The sequence below is a fragment of the Marmota flaviventris genome, chromosome 19 (assembly GCF_047511675.1).
Source record: "Marmota flaviventris isolate mMarFla1 chromosome 19, mMarFla1.hap1, whole genome shotgun sequence".
Lineage (NCBI taxonomy): Eukaryota > Metazoa > Chordata > Mammalia > Rodentia > Sciuridae > Marmota > Marmota flaviventris.
Genome location: NC_092516.1, coordinates 1,670,329 through 1,696,008, shown reverse-complemented (window position 1 = coordinate 1,696,008; position 25,680 = coordinate 1,670,329). Strand labels below are relative to the sequence as shown.

General features: G+C 41.4%; 1 protein-coding gene across 1 annotated transcript; it reads right to left on the bottom strand.

Annotated features, from left to right (window-relative positions):
- On the bottom strand, positions 1-25,383 carry Hapstr1 (HUWE1 associated protein modifying stress responses). Its single transcript, XM_071605335.1, has 4 exons — positions 24,992-25,383; positions 24,319-24,399; positions 14,614-14,889; positions 1-2,402 (listed from the first exon to the last, which is right to left on the bottom strand). Exons 1-4 carry the CDS (start codon positions 25,215-25,217, stop codon positions 2,158-2,160), a joined length of 828 nt encoding a protein of 275 aa, XP_071461436.1. The 5' UTR covers positions 25,218-25,383; the 3' UTR covers positions 1-2,157.
- Between the last annotated feature and the right edge of the window lie 297 nt (positions 25,384-25,680).

The following is a 25,680-nucleotide window of genomic DNA, read 5'->3' as shown; positions in this document are numbered from 1 at the left end:
TAAAGTTTTTTAAAAGTTTAATGGAGCCAATAAGGCATATAAATTGTGTTCTGGCAGACCTGCTTTCTCTTACCAAAGAAAATGGCACATGTTTTATCAAAATTTGACAATTGAGAATAAAGGGTACTAAGATTAAGCTTCAGAGCACCAACTTAAAACAAAACAACCAAAAATATTGTTATTCAACTTAGAAAGAGGAACAAGAACCAAGGCATAAAGGGGAGATTAAATATGTGTTCCTCTATCGCAAAATCCTGCAGGAATAGGAGTTCTGGCCTCTCGTGAGCAATGCATCACATCACCAAACCCCAATTCCAGAACCTAAATTTACAATGACAGAAAAGCAAAGATAATTCCAAATGCATTTCTTGGTATATTCCAAAGGGAAGCTTTAAAGTATTCATAATACATAGGCATGTCCGTTTCAGGTAAAATGATAGATTGCTATAATTCTTCCTGCTATCATACTCTTAACAAAAAATGATCCACTTTTGCAAAAATTTAGAATACCTTTCATTCCTACTTTTGAGTATGGATTTCACTGTTTTAAATAAGGGTTATATCTATAACGAATACAGAACTTCAATTCACACAACATTTCTAACATTCCATTCACATCCCACCCAGTCAATAATGGTTAACTTAGCAAAGTTTCTTCACAGAAAGATATTAAATGGCTGAAGAAATTGCAAACTTTAACAAAGTGCTGTAATTACTGGAAAAACCCTTACACTGATTTGCAATGGTCATTTAAGGATAAAAATAGGAAGTAACTGATACTGGACTACAAGTTTGCAAGGAAACATTTTTCACTGTCCTACTTGATATATAATAATAGGATAGAATAAATTACAGTACCTGGCAGGCTGACATCAGTTCTTCATCTAAAAAAGACTATCATTCAGTTCAAGATATTAAAAATGAAGATGAAACATGCTCTAAAACATTGTAGCTACAAGAGGTCTTATATTTACTCCAAGAGGACTCTATTGAGAACTTTTATTTAGGTCTACCTAACATCTAGAGAACCTCCATGCGATTCCACCTTTTCCAGAATGAGATTCCAAACTGCACTTCTTAGAGGAGGGGGAATGGAGGGACAGGGAGAGTTGGGTTTTGCTACTTAAGTTGTGATCACATTATTAGTAGATAAAACAGCTTTGTCACCTTCCACCCACTATAATGGAAACTGCACAAAGTAGGGTATCCGTGAAAAATGAAAAGCAGATATGAAAGACTAGAATAAATACCTATCCCACCCATCCATCTCCCTCTCACTAATACTGAACAAAAAGGAAGCCCACTCTCAAAGTTCATGACCTCTCTATTTCAGGTCACCTTGAATGCAGACTACAAGTTTACATTTACCGTAAGGAGTATCCCGCATAGAAGTAGTACTTGTCTTAAAACTGAGTATTTGAAGCCTACAGGGTTAATCTGGGGCAGTTTAATAATATTGCTATTTTTAGAGCACTAACACACACAAAGTGAATCCAATAAAGTTTTGTGTATTGATTCAATATTAAGTATTAATTGCATGACCATCATAGCACCTCTTTACATCACACAATCACCAGAATTAGAAACTGTGTTGAAAACTAAAAACAGGGCACAGTCCAATAATTAGAAGTTGCACACTGTTACTATATAGAAACCAGGTGCATGGTACAGTGCGGCTATAAAAATGGAAGCCTGCAGATCTGACGAGGAAGCCAAATCGTGTTTTTAGACAATTTTAGGAACCTGGCAATACTGTTGAAGCAAAATACTCAACACAGCAGGAAATGGACTGGGGGAGGGGAGGAAAAAAAATTCTATAACCAAATAAACATCTGATATTTCCTTTCCCTTTGAGAATAAATATAGTTAAGGTCACTTTTAGCCTTGGAACGGATATGTTTGCCTATGATGATCTTGCTAATGACTACACGATATCTGATGTCCTCTGCTAGGATTATAGTTTTTGAGAAAGCCATATTACAAGAGGCATCTACTGTAAATACCTATAACTTCCTTTTATGGCAACCACTATCGAATTCACTTGTCTTAAAACAGTGAACAAGGGAAGATGGCCTGATGTTGCCTTTGCAATAATAGTATATGTTGAGGATCGAGTGGCTTTCAAGCAGCATGGTGGGTGTGAAAAATGTTTGCAGTTTAGATCATTCTGTTGCGTTTATGGGTTGGTGAGTCTGTAATGACATCGCCACACTGGGCTGAGGTACGCTTTCTAGTTCCACCATTGTCCAAGTGGAGTGCCATTTCTTCTGATATGAAAGTGTTCAAATCGACATCATGGAGTCCATTTCTCCTTCGACTAGCATTCGATCCACTGCTTACATGTGTAGGAGAGCCTGGGGTACTCGAACGCACGCTTATACTAGCCATTGCACCACTAAGACCTAGGAAGAAGAAAAGAGGTTTTAGAGTTGCTCCATTATTTAGCCCTCTTGAAAGCAACCCACTTTATTTTCCACGTTGTCACAGTGTCAAGGGGTATCTTGCCAATTTTCTCTGTAAGGGGTCACCAATGAATGGTTAAGTTTTATTATTTTTTTATTGGCTTTGATGTGGGGCTTACAAGTAATACTACCAATATTTACGGTAGTTACACAATATTGGTAGCAATTACGGAAAGCTTACCGTTTGTCAAGCACTGTGCTAGGTGTACAAATACACCTTGAGATTCTCCATCTCCTTTATTAGGTAGAAACTGTGCAATTTGCAGAGGTAGGACAGGAGGTGCTTATTTAAACAGGACATTTAGGTTTTCTAAAGCCACCACCCCAATAGATCTGTGCAAAGCACGTGTGTGTGGTGTGCATAGGGAAAGCAAGAAGTCATTTCCAGGCCTGAGAGGGCTTGGTCAACAACATCCCCTCCAGAAAAGATGAGTATCATCCAAAATAAACACATTGTCAAGCCTGAAAAGGTATCCTTGTTAAAAATTATGCTAGGGCATCACATACAAAGTGGGTGTGCTCAGGACAAATGGGTCTACACAAACACCCAAGGCCTGGGTTGTACTTGGTAGGTTCCTCAGGAAAGCCCAATCAATGCTGTCTCTAGTCCTTCAAAGGGAAGACAGTGGTAGGAACCGTTCTGGCTTTGCTTTCACATCATTAAATCGGAATATACCTAGCACTGGTCTTTGGAACTCATTCCTCAGAATCTTCAATTTAAGGAGCCAAAACTATATTCCACACCTAAATGTCCAGGAGAAACCTGTGAAAGGCACAAGTCATGCCAGGACACTTTATAACCATGGTACTGAACTCAGAAACCTAGCACTGACAGTGGATTTTCCACCTTAAGAATTTCCCCTTCCACTCTCCTAGCCTCACCTAGGGATTCTGTCATTGCCTGATTGAATTTATAACATGATCGAGTGTAGCTGATGTTCCTGAAGAATAAGATTTCTTAGATTTTAAAATAAGCTTATTGTTTTGATTTGGTAGGAGTCCATTTTAATTTTGAACTCTGTAAAAATGTGGCTTAAACTTGAAAGTTGTGTTGAAAGAAGAATCCTCTGCCTCCTACCACATCAAATGTGCTTGAATTCCCCTTGATGTTGTTCGCTCTCTCTGAATCCTCTGTGGACAGTGCTTTCCACCCCATGGCCTCAACCACCTCCCATCTCTACCACCATTCAATGGTCCACGCCTCCCTGATAAGGGTAGCTTCCAACTTCCTGCTCCAGGGGCCTTTGCTCTTCTTTCTGCACTACTCCAACCAGTCCCCTTCAAGGTCTCGCCCAGAACATACACCTCTACAGACACTGGTGGAGGTCTGAGGAAATCTAAGTGTCCCTCTACCCTCTCAACCTTTCAAAGGCCAGCACCTGATTACCAAAAAAAAAAAAAAAAAGAAGAAGAAGAGGAGCACTAATACCCAAGTACCTTCCATGGTCAGGCACTATATTAAGTACTTTGAAATTTAATCTACAAAGTAACTCTATAACATGCAAATGAAAAACCAAGCTGAAAAAAGCCAGGTGCAGTGGCCCACACCTGTAATCTCAGAGACTAGGAGGCTGAGGCAGGAGAATATCACGTATAAGGTCAGCCTCAGCAACTTAGTGAGACCCCCACCTCAAAATAAAAAATAAAAAGGGCTGGGAGTATGACTCTGTAGTTAAGCACCCCTGGGTTTGATTCCTGGTTTGGGGAAAGCTTTATTTATAAAAGGTTAAGTTATCAACAATAAGCAAGAGCTGAGACCCCCTCCCAACTCAAGTGAAATCTATACTCCTATTGGCTTTTATTCTGGCCCTTCTTAAAGCCTAAATTGTTTCACCAAGAAAGTGGCTTCAGGGTCAAGGGCCAGCCTACCTTAGTAGACTCATCTCTCTGGTCAGTTTTCTCCCTCTCTGCCCCCTTTACCCACCCCAAAACTAGATGATTTACACACTGCCAGTCTCCTTGATTAGCAGCTCTTCCTCAAATTAGGCCTGTGTTGCTTATCAACATTTAGACCTGCTGCCTGAGGCCCAGAAGCTCCTCCGGTTTCCTGCAGGCTGGTTCTCCTACCTCTCCTTTTCAGTCACTGGCTGGCTCCTCTTCCCTCCTGCTTCCAACTCTGCTCCTTCCTCAGCTGGCTCTGCTGGGTTCTCTTCTGCCCAACAGGCAGATAGGCAGGTGTCACCCAGGGGAGTTCCTCCACCCCTTAACCTACCCATAGGTACCAACCAGTGTTTTCCAAAGCTGGACCACAGGAGGAGACCCCTCTCCTGCCTCAGGGCCCACTATATTCCTAACTACCTTTAGGACATTTTACACTTCAAGAGAAACTGCACTCTCTCTTCCCAACCCACAGGCTTACTTGGAAGACAAAGAAAAGGAACATCCTGGGCTCTTCTTATATAGTACATTCAATCATCTCTGCCTATAGACAATCTTTTCATCTCCATCTAAAGGACTTGACACAGGACTAGGCATGGGCACAGAACACTGAATTCTGAAAAATAATAAACACCCCAAAGTTCAACCCTGCATTCTGTAATCTACTGATATCTGAAGCTCAGCTTTTGACCTCAGGGAATAAACCCAGACTGCTAGCTGATCATTTCATTTAAATCAATGCCACCACATTTAAAACTCAATTATCCAAGTTGTTGGCATTTTTAAAAAGTTAACACAGCCTGTTAGCTTCCTACAAAGAAGCTGTGCCTTCCTTTTTCCTAATCCCACAGCCCATAACTCACTACTAGAAGGTGCCCAGTACTCCTGTGATAACCTTCTCATACTTGTTCCATAATTGGGGAATTTGGAGATTTGGTAATAATCAGTCAACTTCAATAATTAAATCCAGGATAGCCTATACCATTTGAAACTAAAGAAAGAATTCACAAACTCCACTCCAATACCCTTTTAGTTATGGTCCTGTGAAATAATGACAATAGAAAAGGCTAATAAAACACTCCCATCAGAAGTAGACTTGGCTAGTCACTTTAAGCAAATTTATCTTGTTACAACTTCCCCATGAAAAAGAGGATACATTAAACATCAACTTGGCTAATTTGAAAATTCCCCAGTATTGTCTGGGAAATCATAAGCATTATTGGATATATGACCTAGAGTTTAAAAGCTCAAGTAAAATCACATGTGCAACATTACCTAATAGCTACTCTCAGCAGTGAAAATCTTTTTAAGTTTGACTCACTAATCTTCCCCAAAAAGATTTTAACACAGTGTCAAAAAAAAATTAAGATTAACAACCAAAAAATATATGCATTTTAAACAGCCCAAATTTTATTTTACAAACCAATGACAGCTACTGGAAGATGCTTAGGAAACCTTAGCTAAGCCACATAAACAATTAGGCCTATACAAGTACAGAAAATCTAAACATGCTTCAAAACTAAAACTAAGTTGTATGTCCTGAGGGCATACAACTTAATTTCTACCAAAAAACACACTTTTTCAAAAAGGCTATGGGAATATCAATTGACAAAAGCAGTAGAACAAGTAGCATGATTAGACAGAAAAGTCTCAATTGCTTAATACAAGATAAATAACTCAGTTTTAAAGGTTCTGCATCCATTTAAAATATTTAATGCAGGAATGGGATAAAAATGATTAGGATGATTTAATCAAACTTTGAAAACTCCCATTTGGAACTAAAACAAATTTACAGTCCAGGTTATAGGAATCCAAGTTACATGGCAAATTATTAAAAAGTAGCACAGAGCTATTATTGTCATACCAAGTTCATGCTTAGGGTAATAAGAAAATGCTGTTTGCAGAATTGATTACATTTAATTCCAGTTTCCCAGCACATTGTCACACACAGGCAGAGAAAGAGCAATTGCTGACCCAGTCAATCTCACTGCCTTGGTCCGCCAGCCAGGGGCTGAGGCTCCGTCTACACTCTCTACGGGGATCCCAGAGCCTCAGTCCCCTGTGAAGAAGGCTAGCCCTGGAGGTGAGAAGGCACACTGTTGATCCACAGGCACAGGTTCAGGGCCCTCAGCAGATCTGCTCCACCAGTGATATCTCCTGGAGAAAGGAGGATCTGAAATCCCCCAAACTGGAACAAAATGAGTAACATTCTACCTGGAAGCCCTAAGAAACTGGCATTCTTGCCTTGGAAAAGAACTGCACTGAGATGTGCAGCACGCCCTGTGCCCAAAGCTGTGTTCTGAAATGCCAGGCAAGCACTTGTAGCACTTGTAGTGTCAATGCAGTGTTTTAGATGTATCAGGAAGTTGAATCATTTAAAAAAGAATTCTACTAGGAAGATTCTGGTAATTTGAAGTAGATACCACTCCCCACCCCAATCTGTAAATTGTAATACTGAATTTTTATTGAAGTAAAGCACACTAAATCAAACCAGTTACAAAGATACATGTATCACACCAAGAAAACATTTTCAGTTATGCTGACAGCCCAAATGCTTTCCATTTTTCAGACAGTTTTTAATGCCATGGAAAAAAATGCTCACGACGTTAAAATGAAAAAAGCAAGATACAGTAGCATATATGCAGTATGATCTCAACTATGAAGTAATTTTCATATTTATACATTGAAAAAAGGACTGAAAGAAAATGCAAACATTTAACTGCATGTGGGACCACAAGGTACTGAATTTTTTTACTTTTTGGAAATTTTCAAATATCGTAAGATATTAAAATAAGTCAGAAAATGAGAAAATTGAACTCAGATATTAAACTGCTTCGTAACTACCAATAGATGACTATTAAATAAGTACTAGCTACATGAACTGGCTTACGCAATGCCACCCAGAATCCTTTTTCACTGCAATTAAAAAAAAAAAAAAAGGCCAACAAAATTTTATTGCCGGTTCAAAACAACCCTACTCCACTGATGTTGGAAGCTGTTAGGTCTTACCTCCAGAAACTTCAGTATTTAATAGCTAACCTTTTTCATAAGAAATTTTAATGCTATCTTAATTTTTCTTGTTCTTAGAGGCTGGTGTGAGGAAAAGACAATTTAGAAATCTCAACCTTCAGACAAAATTTAACTAAAGACTCCTTGAGATACTATAACTGATTTTAAGCAATTAAGAGACTGCTTTGATGCACTAATCTCTTATGTCTTAATTTACAAATCAGTTTTTTAGACACATTTTACTATTAAATAGCTGTCAACAGTTCTGTTATTTCAAAGATGCAGACTGTAACATTCAATAAGCATTCAATGAGAACCCGCCGTGCTCCACACACTGCTAGAGTGCGCGCTTCCTCAGAGAGCAGGACTGAAAGACGGATGGACAGAAACCCTCACTGGTCGCTTCTAACAGTCCTCAGCCACGCAACACTGTTGTAGTCTCTTCTATAATGGGATGTCAGTTTCAGAATCCTGAACCTAAACATCTGTGTTAGCTGTCAAGATAAATTTTTCAACATTTAGCTACATCAATGGAAGTGACAGGAATGTAGGGGATAGAGGGGACACAAAACAATTGATTAAATTTCTTAACATGTAATGAGTATAAATTGCCTAGGCAATTTTATCAGGAAAGATTTGCTCTCACAAATCTGGTAACTTCCCTTCAAAATCTCACTGGCACACATGGGTCAAAGAATGTTTTAACAAAAACAAAAAGGTACAAAAACCTGTCCTCAAAGGAGAAAGAAAAGGTTCAGGCTGCCTAAATGCAGCTTTCCATAAACTCCAGGATAAAGCAAGCAGCCATTTTATGCTCTTAAGTTTGACAAACTGGGAATGTGCCTTACATTTTTTTTTCCTGGGTAAAAATTCCTATCTGACCTTATACCCCTGAATCCAATTTCAAATGATTATATTTCCTATAGGACTCTATGTCCCACTGTTTTTCAGACCAAGGAACTGTCAAGCAACTTAATTCTCATGTAGCCTTGACTTTGTTAGGAAAATAAAAAACCATAACCCGGAAACAGAGCCTAAGACTTCCCAAGGCAATGACACTGTGCCTCAACCTGACTGAGTGCATAATAATTCAGACTGATACAATTCTATTAGGCCAGAAACTTCCGGAGATGAGTTTATCCCCTTTGCTACCCCAGCTCCAATAAACAAGAGTGCTTAGAGTTCGCTGTGCTCAGCCAATGCTGGGCTATAGAAAGAACTACACAATGACTGATATTCTTTTATCTGAGAAAAGCCACACTTTCTGCACAAGGATTTAACTGGAAAAATCAGAAGTTATTATACCAAATTCACAAACAAAACAAAGGGTTTTTAAGCACTTCATTAAAAGCTGCAGCCTTTGATTCTAACTCACAAAGTACTTTCTTTCTCAAAAGATATATTTCCTGAACTTGGTGTGGCTCAATGGTAGAGCACATGCTTGCTTGGCGCATCACAAGGGCCTGAGTCCAATCCCCAGCATGGCCAAAATAAAAAATTTAAAAAAAGAAAACATGCCATGCCAAGAGTCCCAGCACTTCGAGGCCGAGGGGCAGGAGGATCATTTGAGCCCAAGCTACGCAACACAGCAAGACTCAGTTTTTCAAAATTACATAGTAAAGAAAAAATAAGATACCTTTGCTTTTCTTGCTTTGACTTTTTTTTAATTCTCTAAGCACCATGCTAGCAAACACAGTAGCCCACTATACTGTAAATTTGCTTTCAACATGAGGGGAATTTAAAATTGAGAAGATGGTATCTTAAAGTCAAGTGCCAATGACAGCAATGGTCTCCACCTGTATCTATGGTAATCTCAGACCCTGCACTTTAGAGGCCTGTAAGTTTGAAATGATGCGGAATTTTAGAGGGACAGCCCAGGCCTAGTGGAGTCAATTCCAAATACTGAAATCAAGAATGTCATCAAACCCACTTCTGGGACTGAAACCAAATGTCTCAACTCCCATGTGGCAGTGTGAACTAGGGTCAGACACCTCAAAGACCACCTATGAGATGACGTAGGCTTTAAACAGTTACCAAGTGAGACGACTCAACCTCTCTGGCTCCACCTCCCAGAGTGCACACCTTCTCACTCTGACCCTTGCACAGGTCCCTGTGACAAGTGGAAACCTTAGGAAATCAGACTCCAGCCTAAGCCTTTCCACCAAGCACTGGCTAGGGCAAGTCAACTCAGAGCCTCTCCATCAGAAAGAGAATATAACCAACTCACCAGCTCATCTATGTGGAACAAGCTCAAGATCTTAGCATGTCATGTTCAAGAACTAACAATACAAAGATCTAACTTTTCTTTCTAGAGTACTAACTAACAGGCTAAGGATCTTATTCTCTCAAAGGCCACTAAGAAAAGAGATCATGGCCCCAGGTCTATGCCTGAGGTTCACTATAAAGGGCAGTGAACACTCATGCCAGGACACAACTAGAGCTAATCAGCAAGCCTCTTTCCTAAAGGCAAAACAGCATCGTGATAGATTAGGTGACTTGACTAGTTCTCCTCCTACACCACACCTTATAGTGTATCGCCATCACAAATGAGACTGGTTTTGAGAGATTAAGGCCAAGATTATGTGGGGATGATGGCCTCTATACAAGCCTGTGTGCTCTTCCAACCGTGGTAGTCACAAACCACCTTCAAGCCTACTTATCCAGATTCACTTATGGTGGAAAGCCCCAGACACACAAAATCGATGTATTCCCCAACACAGAAGCCTTAAGACCTTTCCCACACTACCCCCAAACCCTACAAAGGAAGGAGTAGGAAGCAAGACACTTTGAATCTAACAAATACAGAGGTATGGTGGTTAAGAGGATGTATTTTAAGAGCCATTTGTTAACCTGCTCCATCTTAACCCATCTTCATCAGTAAAATGGTAATAACCCAGAGTGTATGAGGATTGCAGGAGCATCTCCTTATACTGATACTGAAACAAAGGACTCACAAAATAGCAGCTCTAATGTTACTATCCTCAGGCCACAGCAAACCACCAAGTTTTCTAATGTGAGATTCCTTTCTAACACCCCTAGATACACAGGTTAGATTCTCTTCTGATTGCAGTCATCTGGGGACTATAATCCTCAACTCTTTCCAAAGGTTCTTGGTTCCCACCATGCTGTATGCATTCACTTTTCAGACCTCTGTGTTCTCCCTGTGGTAAATTCAGATTACAACTACACCAGATTCCTTGCTAGGTTCTGTCAAAGCCAGAAGGAACAGGACAAGGCCCCTGTTTAATACTGCCCCAGCCATAGGAAGGAACAGTGATGGAAACAAACTGAAGCTCTGCTCAGGTAAAGCTTTAGAGAATGGGGGAACTGGAGGAAAGCCGAGTCACAGAAGTGACATCTGATCAGTCCTACTAGTTATAAAAAAGGAGACAGGAGTATTAAAGAGACTTCATAGTATGGCTGGGATAGCTGACCCAGGTCAAGACCAGACCACTAGGGCCTTATAATGCCATGCTGAGCCTGAACTTATCCTTGTAGGCCACAGAGAAACCATAAGCAGTGAAAAGATCACTCAGTGCTATCATGAAAGATGGACTAGTGACTGGATCAACTCAGACTCAGGGGAGAGCAAGAACAAAGTACCTATGCCCCAGCTCACCTCCTCCAGAGGGCCTCCCTGAACCCACAGCAAAGCCACATCGTGAAACATCCCTTTCTGCCCTGAGAATATCTTATCCAACATTCATGACATTAAAATAAGTCATCAATATTTGCCTCAACAGAAGAAGCACTTTCACTTACATATTCCTAAAGACTGCACAAAATCTACTGAACAGCTAAGTCAGCCTGAACTGTCAGATGAGAAAAATGCCTATCGTACACACTAAGAGATGTATTCCAAAGAACAATGGGACACACGTTTGGTGGTCTGGAGGTCTAAACAAGAGGTACAGATCTGGAAGTTAAGAGTGAGGTGGCCCCTCCAGGGCCTGCAGATAGATTTCCTAGGATTCTAGTGCTATTTGACACTAATTCAGGTCAGTGAAAGATCCTCAGGGAAGCCGAAGCAGCGTTAAAGATAAAAGCAGTTCTAGAAGAAAGGTGACTAAGGAGCTGACAGACAAGCAGAACACAAAATGGTCCAGGTGAGTTTTGGTCTACCTGAAATACTATGTACACAAAAACAAAAGTTACTGATTAACAAGAAAAGGACAAATATCAATTCAGCATGCACCCATTTAATTTCTGAGTCTAACATCCAATGACTGACTGGGTTCCTTAGTACACAGGGAAGAAGCCACATGATGCAGAGAGTATCAAAATAAAGCACTGGATTGTAGTCTTAAACCTTGCTAACCATTAACTAAAGTAGCTTTGACTGGACTGGAACGGTTTGATAACCTATTAATTGATATTGCTTTTTGGGGGGGTACTGGAGATTTAACCCAGGGGAGCTTGACCCACACTGCACCACATCCCCAACCCCTCTTCTTTTTTTAAATTTTGAGACAGGGTCTTACTAAGTTGCTTAGAGCCTCACTAAGTTGCTGAGGTTGGCCTTTTGATCCTCCTGTCTCAGCCTCTAAATTGCTGGGATTATACATGTGTGCCACCAGGCCAGAAAACTGATATACTTTTATTAAAACTATTTACATAAGTCTCTTACTAAGCCCAAGGCTGATGAAGGTATTCGACATCACATCCTGTCTACATGAAATGCTCTGCAAATATTTCAAGTCTTTGCCACTTTTCTATCAAAGGGATTTTAGATATATTTATGAGTAAATGTGATGAAGATATTGGTAGGGTGGGTGTGAGCTGATGAAAAAAACTTTTGGGACAAACTGTCCTCTTTGTAAAGAGACAGAACATGAGGAGGAATGGAATATTTACTTGGATCATAAACTCAAGTCTGCCTCATCATTTATCCAAATTAAAATGTTCCCAAATATATGATTAAAAATCACCTTGGGCCAAGTATGGCAGCACACACCTGTAATCCCAGGAACTTGGGAAGCTGAAACAGGAAGATGACATGTGCAAGGCCAGGCTCACCAACTTAGGGAGACCCCATCTCAAAAAAAAAAAAAAAAAAAAAAAGGGCTAGGGACTTAACTCGATGGCAGAATGCTTGCCTAGCATGGGAACCGAGTTTAAGCCCCAGTACCACAAAAAATAAAAATATCACCTCAACCTAGATTTCACTTCAATTTATAAATTACATATATCAGATAAGGTAAGAGTAAAGTCAGTCATTAATCTACATTACTATTTATAGTTAACAATGCCCTCTTATTATACAAACTACTTTCTTTGAATACTCAAGTTAGCATTCTCCTAAATACACTGATGTTCCTGCAAACCACTAGTAGAGCAAAAAAAATCAGTATAATCTGATTCTGTAGCTTCTTTCAAGGGGAAATTACTTCACCACCACCAGTTAAGATTTTAACTACATGAATCAGAGGTATGAATCTCAAGAATATGTTCTATATCTAATGTATTAGTACTACATTACAAACTTATTATAGGGAAAAATCATTTTCTACATAGTTTTGTTTCAGCTTTCTAAAACCCTAATAACTTCAACATAGGTCAAAATTATAAACAGTTCCTTCTACAATCTTATCACTAAAAAGTCCCAAAGTTCAAAAAATAGTAAACCACAGGATGTGAGGAAGTTGTAATGGGAGCAGGAGCAGAGCAGCTTTTCAAGGACGACCAAGCTCATCCTTTTTGCCATGCACACGCTGCATTAAGATTCTAAAGCAAGAGTGACTTATTTTTCTTAAAACTATCTTCTACGGGATAGTAGTATAATACGGAAAAGCATACTTTAAGTATGGAATGAGTCATAAATCCACTTGATGAAAATCAGAATGCCTAGGAGACACAACTACATCACATATTATCATGCAATAAAATTAATCTGAAAACTATGTACATCTCATTGCTGGTTTTCCAAACTTAAGGGAAAAGATATGAAACTAATTCAGTAGGAACAGATCGATCTCATTTTTGCAAATGTTCTGAACAGCCTTATTCTGATACATAAGAAACAATGTACAGTCTTAAGACTGCATTCATACAACATGGGCTTTCCTGTAGTAAGTGGTTTTGATTTTAGCTTACCATAAACAAACTTGCAATCAGGAAAGTCAAAAACTAAAAACTTTTTCCAACTCTATGTTCTGATTAAGGGTTCAGGAAAGAATCAAGGTTTGTCAAAAGAGGATCTCTGCAAGAAATAGAGTTTCAATGTTATAGAAGCCCTTTATATACATCCCATTCTTTTTATTAGCAGGTTAACTTTGTTTCAGAAGACTTACTCTATGGCCTAGAAATGTTAACTTTTAACAGGACTCATGACCTAACTCACTAGTTACCCCTACCTGCCTAGTCATCTGTTTATGATCAAGGTTTTCATCTTGATTTCAACCAAGTCTTATTATTTTTACTGGTTTTTTGGTAGCAGTTTTTACATGCTATGGTACAAGTGATTAAGTCTTCATTTCTACATGGAAGTCTGCATTAAAGAGCAGCAAGCAGATTTATCACTGACTCCACTCCCCAGGTTTCTCCAGTTTTCTCACACATTCTAGGCAAGTGCTCAAGCCTCTAACTGAGAATGCCTTTGGGATGACAGATCTGGCTGGGGAGGTGGTGATGGACCTGTCCACTAGCTACCCCTCTAGGGATCCCGACTATCAAAGCAAGGAGGACCTGAGGGAAAACAGGCAAAGGAAAAAAAAGAAAGAAAGAAAGAAAAAAAAATATATCAATGACTCTTCCAACCGTCCCCTCTCACTTAGGTCATCAACTCCCATCCTCTACAGCACACTTGATAATGAAAGGTGTTCAAAGGCAGTTCCCAGTTCCCATGAGAACTAACCCAACAATTACCTGCTTTACTTGCTTGTCATGGACCGGCTCTCCAAGCAACTATAAACATAACAGAATTCTTAAGACATAAGAACTTCCCCTGACTCAAAAGAGTAAGAAAACATGTACAACATGAAAGCATCAAGCAACAAATTCTAGTCAATGTTGAAAAAAGATTGTTATTGTAACACCAATAAGCTCAAACTAACTTTCTAAAAACATTTTTAGGACAGGCTAGCTGACAGTCAAAGTTGCCTGTTAAGTTCTTAGCTTACATACTATTTCAACATTTCTAGAGCAAGTGTTTACTATAATAGACAAAAAAAACACAATGTATCTGGACCTAAACCTAAATGTGAAAATGGGTCCACAGGCACACTCTTAACCATTTTTCCAAAGAAATATGTTTAAACGGCTTTACCATGCAGAGCTATGGCTTCCCGGAAGGGTTGCAAATCAGTCTCTACAGATGAGCTAGTTTCCGTTGAAGTAGCTCGGTTAGGGGACACTACAGTCAGTCTTGGGGGAGCTCTAGAGTTTCGTGGTGGAGGAACCTTTCCACACAGGAAGCTGATCAAATCTTCTCTACGAATAGTTCTTCTGCGTTTTTTAACCCAAGCCAGCACATCCTTATTGCGTCGCTGATAGCCAATCTGAATTCCAATATCAAAACTTCGCTGATGGGTATCCACACTTTCTATTAGGGAAAAAAGAAAAAAGACACATGATAATCGTTAGAGCCATACTATATTCCCATCTAAAGGAAACTTTTAATAAGTTAACCAAATGAATTATGAACTATGAGCCCTCTTAACCCATAAATAATCTAATAATCAGAAATGTTTTGTCAGTCACTCTAGAATGTTATACATGTTTTCTCACACATTCTAGGCAAGTGCTCTGGAGGTACATCCCAGCCCTAAATGTAGTCTAAGTGTTCAAAATTCAGAATTCATACATAATCATAGTTTCTTTTCCTTTAAAAAAAATTTTAGAAATATTTAGTCAAACTACCTAAAATAACTTACTTAGCCTAGTTTAGTTTAATAGTACCAACAATAGCTAAATTATCAGATGTTTATTAGTACTTAGTTTCACATGAGAAAGGTAATAAATCTACTTTGAGACAGGTACTACTATCCCCTTACTCCAAGAGGAAATTGAAGTATTCAAGGTAACTCCTTCAAGGTCACAGTACACACAGAAGAGCTAGAATTTTGCTCCAAAGTCTATGAGACCATTACCACTAAGTTAAATTGCTCTCCTTCAGAAGAGCAAATCCTCAGCCAGGAGCTGTGACACATAACCCAGCAACCTCGAAGACTGAGGGGCAGGAGGATCACAAATTCAAGGCCAGTCCACAACTCAGCAAGCCCCTATTCTCAAAATAAGAGGGATTAGGGGTGTAACTCCCTGGGTAAAGCACCTCTGGGATCAATCCTCAGGGCGTGCGCGCGCGCACACACACACACACACACACACACGTGGATTTTCATGAAATGTTGGTGGCATCAGATGCCTAAATATCACATGTAACTTGAGATGTACCCCAACTGGAAGGGTCAGCACAAGGCTGCAGCAAACGGTTTAGAAAGATGAAGGGAAAATTAATTCTGTAGTTTTATTCTACACCAAACAGGAGGGCTGGGGTTGTGGCTCAGAGGTAGAGCGCTCACCTAGCATGCGTGAGGCACTAAGTTCAATCCTCAGCACCACATAAAAATAAGGATAATAAAAAATTAAAAAATAAAACAAGAGCGGTTGGAAATAAGAAGCTTCATTAATTGCTGTGGTATATTTTCATCCTTCTTCCAATTCCCAGTAGCTTAATTCACAATCATTACCTTGCCTTAAAATTCCCAATCTTAACTCCTCATAAGAGGAACCTGAATCTAATGAAAAACTCCCTGCCCTTTAGTGGTTTTATCTAGTTGACAAAAATGTTTGAAAATTCAAGTCATGCAATTTACTTTTAGTTGGCTGCTGAGCTAGCACAAAATCACTTGCATGTCTTTAAATAACACTGAACAAGATTGGCTCCTTTATCCCTGAACCTTCTGTAAAAGCAACAAGACACATTCTCTACTACCATTCCTAGCTTCAATTATTTTAATTCTATATCTGCTACATCTAGGGTAGAGTCTGAAAGGAAAAGCAACACACAATGAACAGCCATGTCCCAGAAAAATGGACAATAATCAAGCCATCACAGAGGATAGGCTCCCAAGCTCAACGAACATGAGCTATTAAAAAAGAAAGGACTAGGAGTACAGTTCAGTGGTACAGTGTGTGCTCAACAAGTACAAAGCCCTGGGTTCCATCCTCAGTACCACCACACCCTCAAAAAAGAAAAAAAAAAAAGGTAAGATGACAAGAGTGTGGCAAAACAAGCAGAACTGTTTGTTAACAAGGCCTAGCCCTTAGGAGATGACCAACCTTTAATTCTGAAGATCAACAAGAAAATGAAGAGGCTGTCCATGGGAGGATTCTTCTTTATACTTCAAAATGAAAAGGACCAGGACTAGAATTCAACATCCACTGAGAACTTGTGGTATACAACACTATTTTCACATCTCACTTACCCCTCCATCGCTGAGAAGGCAATTAGCCCAATTCTGCATATATAAGTAGCCCTAGAGTTAAGTCATTTCTACAGTGTCTCTGCTAGAATAATGGCTTGACACAGTAATAATTGCTCATTTCACCACTCACAAAGCAGACTGAACTCCATTTCAAAGGGAAACAGCTACGAGGGCAAAACACCACCTTCTCATCTCTTGGAGAAACGACTTACAGGAAAGCCAACCTTAAGATGGATGGATGAACCTATCATGACCTTGGAAAGCTGTATCTAGTCCTCGAAAAATTTTCAAAGAGCTGGAGTCATTTAAAGGAAATCAAATCATTGAGCAAGCTAAGCCTATCCCAGGCACCCACAGAAAGATATATATAAAAAAAAAAAAATAGGCAAACAGAAATAGTCAGGTTTTTACAAACCTGCTCTACCCAAAACTGTTTTCAATCAATCTTATAACTTTTCATTTCTGCCTCCCAATAGTGAGAAAACTATCTTTCAAGAACTAAACAAAAGCTAAGTATGGTAGCACACACCTGTAATCCCCAATACTCAGAAAGCTTAAGCAGAAGAATCCAAAAGTTCAAGGTCAGCCTGGCATTTAGTGAACAGGCACCACCATGATGGCAGACGCCTGTTAATTCAGCAATTTGGGAGGTGAAGGCAGAAAGATTGCAGGTTCGAGGCCAGCCTCAGCAACTTAGCAAAGCCCTAAAGAAACTTAGTGAGACTGTATCAAAATAAAATAAAAAGGCTGGGGTTGTAGCTCAGTTTTTAGTGTTCCTGGATTAAATCCCTCGTACAAAAAAATAAATAAGGCTGAGGACACATAGCTCAGAGGAGTAGAGCACCCCTGGGTTCAAACTCCATTTAAAAAAAAAAAAAAAAAGGAGATAGGCCCAGAATTGGAAAAAAATGGAAGAACTGATGCATGAAAAAGACAGAGGAAGAGAGCCTAAGCTTGATACAAAGCTTGATCAAAGGGAGGGGGTCACATGAGATGGTTTTAAAGACCAGTCCTAGGAACAAAGGGCTTGACCAAGTTTTTGGACTCTTCTGATTAAGGACACAAGTCCCAGCAGGGCTAGGGGATGCAGCTCAGTGATAGAGCTTTTTGCCAGCAATACAAACAAACACACACACACACACCCCAAAATATAAAGTCCCAACTGACAGATGCAGGGCTGATGCTCTCATCATAGGTTTTGAACAACACTGGAAAACACACTATCACTAGCAGCCTGGTTTAGAAATCAACAAGTTTTGAACTTCTTTAAGAAATTATGCAGATGACTAGGTGCAGTGAGGCACACCTATAATGTAAGAATTGCAAGTTCAAAACCAGCCTAAGCATCTTAACAAGGCCCTGCCTCAAAATGAAAAATAAAAAAGACTGGGTATGTGGCTCAGTGCCAAATGGCCCCCTGATTTCAATCCCTGGTACCAAAAATCTAAATAATAATAAAGTAGAATAAATAAATCATGCAGTTAACCAATCACTGCACCAAAATTTTTGACCAAGTCTCAACATTTGAACTGTTTGAAAAAGAATTTAATAAAAATCAGTCATTCATAGACTAGAAGGAAGAGAAAAATCAGACAATATTTAGTCTTTTTTGTGTGTGTGTGGGTACCAGGGATTGAACCCAGGAGCACTCTACCACTGAGCCAAATCCCCAGCCCTATTTTGTATTTTATTTAGAAACAGGGTCTGAGTTGCTTAGCGCCTCACTGTTGCTAAGGCTGACTCTGAACTTGCAATCCTCCTGCCTCAGCCTCTCGAACCACTGGGATTACATGACCAGCCAATATTTAAGGTTCTAGGTACATGCTTTTGCTCTATTTAGGCTTAACTTGGTTTGGCAGCACTAACAGCATATTCTGAAAGCCAAGCCCAATCACTTTACCACCTAAATTAATCAAACCTGGTTATTTCCCCTAAATAGAATGTCTCCTGTTGGTGCTAGAGCATTTAAAATAGTTGTTTTTAAGCCAGGCGTCGTGGTGCACACCTGTAATCCCATTGGCTCGGGAAGCTGAGGCAGGAGGATGTTCAAAGCCAGCCTCAGCAAAAGCAAGAGGCTAAGCAATTCAGTGAGACCCTGTCTCTAAATAAAATACAAAATAGAACTGGGGATGTGGTTCAATGGTCACATGTCCCCGAGTTCAATACCTGGTAGCACCCCCCCCCAAAAAAAAAGTTGTGTTTAGGTAGCTTCCTGAAGACTCAGAAAGCACTGGCACTGGACACCCAAATTCTATGTGCAGACACTTCAGGACCCTGGCCCAAAAAAGCAAAGGACAGAAACCATACATCAGTCTTGTATCCAACCTATTTTACCAAATCCAAAGCCACTGTGGAAAAGAGCCATAAACTCAAACTTTAGGTGAATATCCAAGGGTATCAAAATGTCAATCTAACCTTTAACACCACATCGATCTCCTTAAAACAAACAAGAAACTGATTTATACAACAGTCACAGGATATGTCCAACTTTTTATTAATGTTTCATATAAGAAGTTGAATAGGAACAAGGGATTTCAGAACTCTTCCCACAACTGCAGGAGGATGGAGTAGGGGCAGAGTGCATACAATCTCATTATTCTCAGGTGAATATCAACTGCAGCACTTTCTTACATTGATATATAGACAAATTCAGTTGGAGCAGGGGATCAAACCCAGGGCATGGAGCATGCTAAGCATGCATTTTACAAAGCTTTAATGTTTTTTGATACATAACTATGTGGGACTGGGGTTGTGGCTCAGTAGTAGAACACATGCCTAGCATGTGAGAGGCACTGGGTTCGATTCTTAGCACCGCACATAAACAAAACAAAGGTCCATTGAGAACTTAAAAAAAAAAAAAAAAAGAACTTCACCTAAGACAATCCAAGAAGGTAATCCAATATCATAAACAATAAACGAGGCTCAAAAGGCCTTTTCCAAAGTTGGGCAAATGGCAGAGTTCCTTCAACCTGTTCTTCTCCCCAGCAAAATAAAAAGCTATCTCTCATTTTCCTTAGAGAATCTACAAACAACAGCATACTGCTGGTATACGTCTAAGGAAAACTACCGACTACAAAATATTTCCCTTTAATTAAACTTATACTATCAATCCAGTCTAGGGAGTGTGAGGGGAATGTAATGCTTCATTAGGAACCTGAAGGTCTGAGTCAAAACCAAAATAAAACTTTTTCCAACTGTAATGCAAAATTACACACTACCTTCTCCATTCTTTTACATTTACTTCATCTTCACCTGGCATGCAGAACAAAGGACAAAAACAGGGGAGAATCAGAGCAGCCATGGATTGTTGCCTGCCTGGCCTCCAATCCCTGTTCTCCCCCTTTCGATCCCCCTAACTCAGCCCCACAAGTAGCTGGGGATCACAGCCATGCATGCACCACCCTTCTGGCAGAGATTAAATTTCTAACCATAGTCTACACTGAAATATTATGAACAGTCTCAAAGCTCAATAATAAGTTTTTGCCAAGAAATGTCACAAACCAGTGCCATCTATCTCCCTGACCGTTTACAGTCACCCACCAGCTGGCCCACAAATTTACATTTCTGTTCACCATAGACCTTTTAGTTCAAAAGGGCCACATTTGAATTAGAACACCCTATTAGAGGACTTGGATGTACATCACACTCTTTTTCTCACCTGTTAGTTCTATTTATGTTTGTCCCTTTTAGGAAAAGACGATAAAGGAGGAACAAACATACTATAAACCTTATTCCAACATGAGAAAAAAAAAATCTGAAGACAAAATAAACCTCCCTTCATGTTAATCACTGCTCAACATGAGAAACATCTGAGAAATAGTTAAAACTTTACTACCAATACAATCAACATTTGGGCCCTCACTATATACCAAGGACAGAACTAAGAGCTATAATTTATGGGTACCTACCCCCACTTATATTAAGATGACTGATAGACACAATGGTGAAACACCTGGCTCAATTATCTGTCTCCAGGACTACACACAGCTAAGCACAGGGCCAAGACATGAACTCATATAATCTGGTGTAGACTCCAAGATTCTGACAATAAAGCTAACCCTTACTGCCAGAGCACAAGACACCTGGGGGTAAATGACAATAAAGAAGATACCCAGAAACACCTTTTCTTTTCCTTTCCTAGGAACATCTTTTAGTAAGTACAGGATCGAGAGAAAGCTCTCAATGGATGTCACAGGGCTCTAGTCAACCAATGCTTCAAACACACTTTCAAAATGTAAAGACCAAGAAAACAATAATCAAGAAAAAAACAATAAAAAGCTGAGAAAGAACAATGAGGGAAGCAACTCTATGGAATGTGATCAAACATTGGCTCCCAAGTCAGGCTGCTCTGGGAGGCTACTTAGCAGGGCCTTGCCTGAAGGACAACCATCAGTCCATATCTAGGGAACAAAACAAGCAGCTCCAAACTAAATGAATTCACAACTAGATAAAGAGAACACTTTCCTAACAAAGAATCAGAGACAGAAGAAATAAAGAGGTAGACTGAGAAGCAAACACAGGGCTGGAGTGTAGCTCAGCGTTAAAGCACTTGGCTGTCATGCTCAAAGCCCTGGGTTCCCTCTTCAGTTCAGGGGCAAAAAAAAAAAAAAAAAAAAAAAAAAAGCAAACATAGGCTTGGCCAAGATAAGCATAAACACTGGCTAGATTAAAACCAACTCAGTTACTTCTACTTCCCTCTTTATTAGCAGACATTAAAAAACATACTAAGTCAGGGACTCAATGATATTGAAGAAACTTGATCCTCTGGATTTTTAAAGCCAAGAACCAAAAGTCAGAATTTTCCTTCCCTTCCTTAACAAATGAAACCAAAGTTTGCCCCTACCATCTGGAGGACAATGCACTCATTTACTGAATTCTGTCCTCAATGAGGGGACACCACCAACTTCTTTTTCCAAATCCTTGCAGCCACATTCCAATCAAATCAAGCAACAAAAGTTTAACTTTTCAAAATCCTACTGGCAATTAAAAGAGACCCTCTGCTAGGTTTTTAACCTCAATTATGACACTCCTACATGCTCATTGTAGGAGTTATCAAGAAACTGGAAGAAGCTGGTCCAAGTGTCAAACTCCTCACACTGCAAAATGAGCCAGTTTTAGTTTGCCAGATAAATATTTAATTATACAAAATTTAGGAGTCCTGCCCACTTAAAGGATTTCCTAAAATCCCCAAGTTAAATATTTCATTTAAATTACCACTATTTAATGCTGCATGCACTTGTAACACTACCCTGCTAATTTTATTGGTTCTATATAAGGTACCTGATTATCCCCAAAGCTGTATGCCTGTTCTCTAAGACCACACCCTGTAGAAGAAAAGGTGTAAGCATCTGCAGAGTCTCATCCACTCTTCTGGCAACAAACAGGAAAAAAGATGCTGCTACACTTCCAAATTCCACTAAATACAATATATCTATTCCTGTTAGGTAAAAAAGGGATGTTTCGTTTTATGGAACAGGATACAATCCAGGAACCACGTGGGTTATTTAAAATAAAATTAATGTCCCTTAAAATTTCTGAACAAAAAACTAGTAAATTAGAAGCTCTTTCAAATGAAGTAATCAAATTAAGAATTATTTCAGAGTCCAACCTCTGAGCCCCTCTTCTTTATAGTTAGCACTAGCAGGGAGCATGGTGGCACATCCTATAATCCCAGCAACTCCAGAGGCTGAGGCAGGAGGATTCAAAACTCAAAATTAGTCTGGGCAGCTTAGTGAAATCCTTTCTCAGACTAAACCAAAATAAGTACCAACAAATTAAAAAAAAAAAAAAGTGAATAATAAGCTTTAAAGAAAACTGCTATAGTCCTAGAGGTATACATCCTATCAGTATACAACACCACCAAAACCAGAGAATATTTGTATTTATAGGTCTTATCTAAGAGCCTTGCCTTCCTCTTCAAGCAAAATGTTAACTGAAACAAAAAGCTAGACCATGTAAGGTACCCCCAATACAACACACTATTCAGCCATTAAAAAGTACTTGCAATGTGCACTCATTTGATACAGCTCAAAAACATTAGGTTAAGTGGAAGAAACCAGACACAAAATAATAAATTATACGGCTGTTAAGGGGAAACTACACAAATCTACACAGCAATCACATCAGTGGGTGCCTGGATCTGGGGTGGGGAAAATTCTTTCTATTTGTTAGTAATCCATATTTGCCCAAGTGAAACTATACACCTAAACAAATGATTTTACTATATGTAAACTGTACTCCAAGAAACTCAAGTTTTTAAAAAATTGAGTTTTAGTGTATATTTTTCAAATTCCCTTTCCAAATCAAACCAACAGCCATTTCAAAAAGAACACCAAAGATCCTGAAGCATTGATGGATGTTAAAAAGCAATTTATTCAGTAATCAAAATTGATGAAACTCAGCTACCTAAAAACCAAAGTTGACTACCAAGGCACCATTTAAACTGTTTCCTTTTTCTGTATAAGGCTAGACTATTAGTTCCTCATTCCCTAAAATTAACATTCTTACTGACCAGTTTCAGTTAAGAGCTCTCAAAATTACTGTCCCCCAGAACTGCAATGTCTACTAAAGAAATCTCACAATAAGGGATTTCATCCTACAAAATGCTGCCACTTGAGCCTTCTAACACAAAAATAAGAATCTGAGAATAAGGAGGTAGTCCACAGCTTGTTTCAGCCTATTATCTTTTTAAATGCACTAAATTCCATTACTGTTTGAAAACATGCAATTTCATTACATTTTCATTAAGATTAACTGTTAATGCCAAATCCTTTTTCCACAGAAAATATGCCAAAAATCAAACCCGAATTTCCAAATCTTCTGTATCTTTAATGCACAACATCTAAAGCCATTGTTGTCAGGAGAGCACAATGGGCAGAAACATTCACTTACATACCTTCATTTCTTCAAAGGGGGAAAATGTACTTCAGAAAAGCAGCACCATAAAACACAAAGCTATTAAAAACTGATCACAGATTTCCTGCCAACAATTCACAGACACAAGGTAGTTTTAAAGAAAAATACCTGATAAATTGCTAGCATGTAAATAAGCACAGGCAGAGTCCAATTAGCACGTTTTCATAGCACTTAAATGCCAAACTACCTTGTTCTAAATTGCTCAAGAATCTTTCCCGGGGTGGTCCCACTTCTCTGTTTAAAAAACAAACAAAAAAAAAAATCTTTTCTTCCCTTGTTGAATTTTGTCTTAATCTGTGTTCCAGCTCAGGGCTTCACAGACTCACGACTGAGTCTGGGAGCTAGACAGTCCTAGCTGCACGGCGAGGGGTTGCCTTGGGCACTGCGCGGAAACCCTGCAGCACCCTCTCACAATCAAAAACGTCCCCAGGTGTTGCCATATGTCCCCAGGGGACGGGGAAGGCGTCGGGGGGGGGGTATCAAAACCGCCGGCAGTCGCTCTAGGACACCACCGAGATTCTCAAGTTGCAAGGTGCTCGCGGCTGCGGAACCTCCCTGGGAACGCGGGACACACGCCCGCTGCGGGCCGCCCTTCCCCTCAACCGGCAATGCAGCAAGGTTATCTTTACCTTTGTAGAGGTTGGTGACGGCGGTGGCTGCGTTTTGGAAGGGGACCCAGAGAGAAAGTCCTGGCTGCTGACACACTCGGTCTGGAAACGATAAACCAAAACAAAAACAAAAAGGACGAAAGAAAACGAAAAGAAACGCACGCACAAGGACACAGAGACAGACAGAGACAGGGAGAGAGAATGTTATTTGGGCGTCAATCACTCCGAACGGCCATATTAGGCTTCGCCATTTTGTCCGGGGTTTCGGGATCCCGGGCGGCGCGGGGGACCGGGGGTCGCGGCGGGCGGGGGACGGCGGCGCAGCCCGGGCGCCGGCGCAGGGAGGCGGCCCGCAGCCCGGGACGCGGGCACAATGGCCCCGTCGCCGCCTTCGCCATCTTGTGGCGGGGCTCCTCCCTGCCCGCCGGCCGGGTCGGGCCGGGCCGGGCCGGGCCAAACCCGGGGCTCCGGGCCGCGGCGGGCCCGGGGGCGGGCGGGGAGGTCCCCCGGCGCCGGCCGCCCCCCGCGACGCCGTCTCGGGAGGGAGGGCCGCAGCGCGACCCCCAGCCCCGCGGCCGCCCCGCCCGGCCCCGCCGCCTCCCAGGGCGCGGGAGGTGCGGGCCGGGCGGGACCGGGCGGGACCGGGCCGGGCGGCGGGCGGGCGGGCGGCGCCAAGATGGCGGCGCGGCCTCACCTTTGTAGAGCTGGGCCACGGCGGTGGCCGAGTTCTGGAAGAGGTGCCACAGCTTCTGCTGCTTGTGCTCGGGCTGCGCGGCGGCCGCCGCCTCCTCCTGCAGCTCAGGGGACAGCTGCTCGTCTTGCTCGGCCTCGGCCAGGCACTGCCGCTCCCACTTGGAGAACCAGTGCTCGGGCCCGTGCTCCTGGATCTCCGCCTCGCCCTCCTCCTTCCGCTCCTCCATCCTCCGCGGCCTCCCGCGGCCTCGCCGCGGCCGCCGCGTCCTCCTCAGGGGGGGCCCCCGCGGGAGCGTCGTCGTCGAGCGGCCCGGCGGCGGGGCCCGGCGGCCGGCGGCGGCTCCTCGCGGCGGCCCAGGCCTCCTGCAACCCGACGGCCGGCGACCCCGCCCCGCGGCCCCGCGCAGCCCGGACGACCCCCGCCCCGGGCCTCCCCGCCCCCGGGCCCGCTGACGGCCCCCGCTTCGCCTGCCGCACTCGCCTACCGCCCCCCCATGGCGCCGCGGCCTCCTTAAGGAAGCCGCTACTGCCCTCCGAGCCCTCCGCGTAACCCGGACTGCGCCGCCGAGCCCACCCCAAAGACTGAGCAACGTCGTCGCCGCCGCCGCCGTCTACGCCTCTGCGGCTGCTGGTCCCCGCCCTCCCCCGCCCACATGCTGACTGGGAAGCACCGCCCCCTCGGCACGGCTC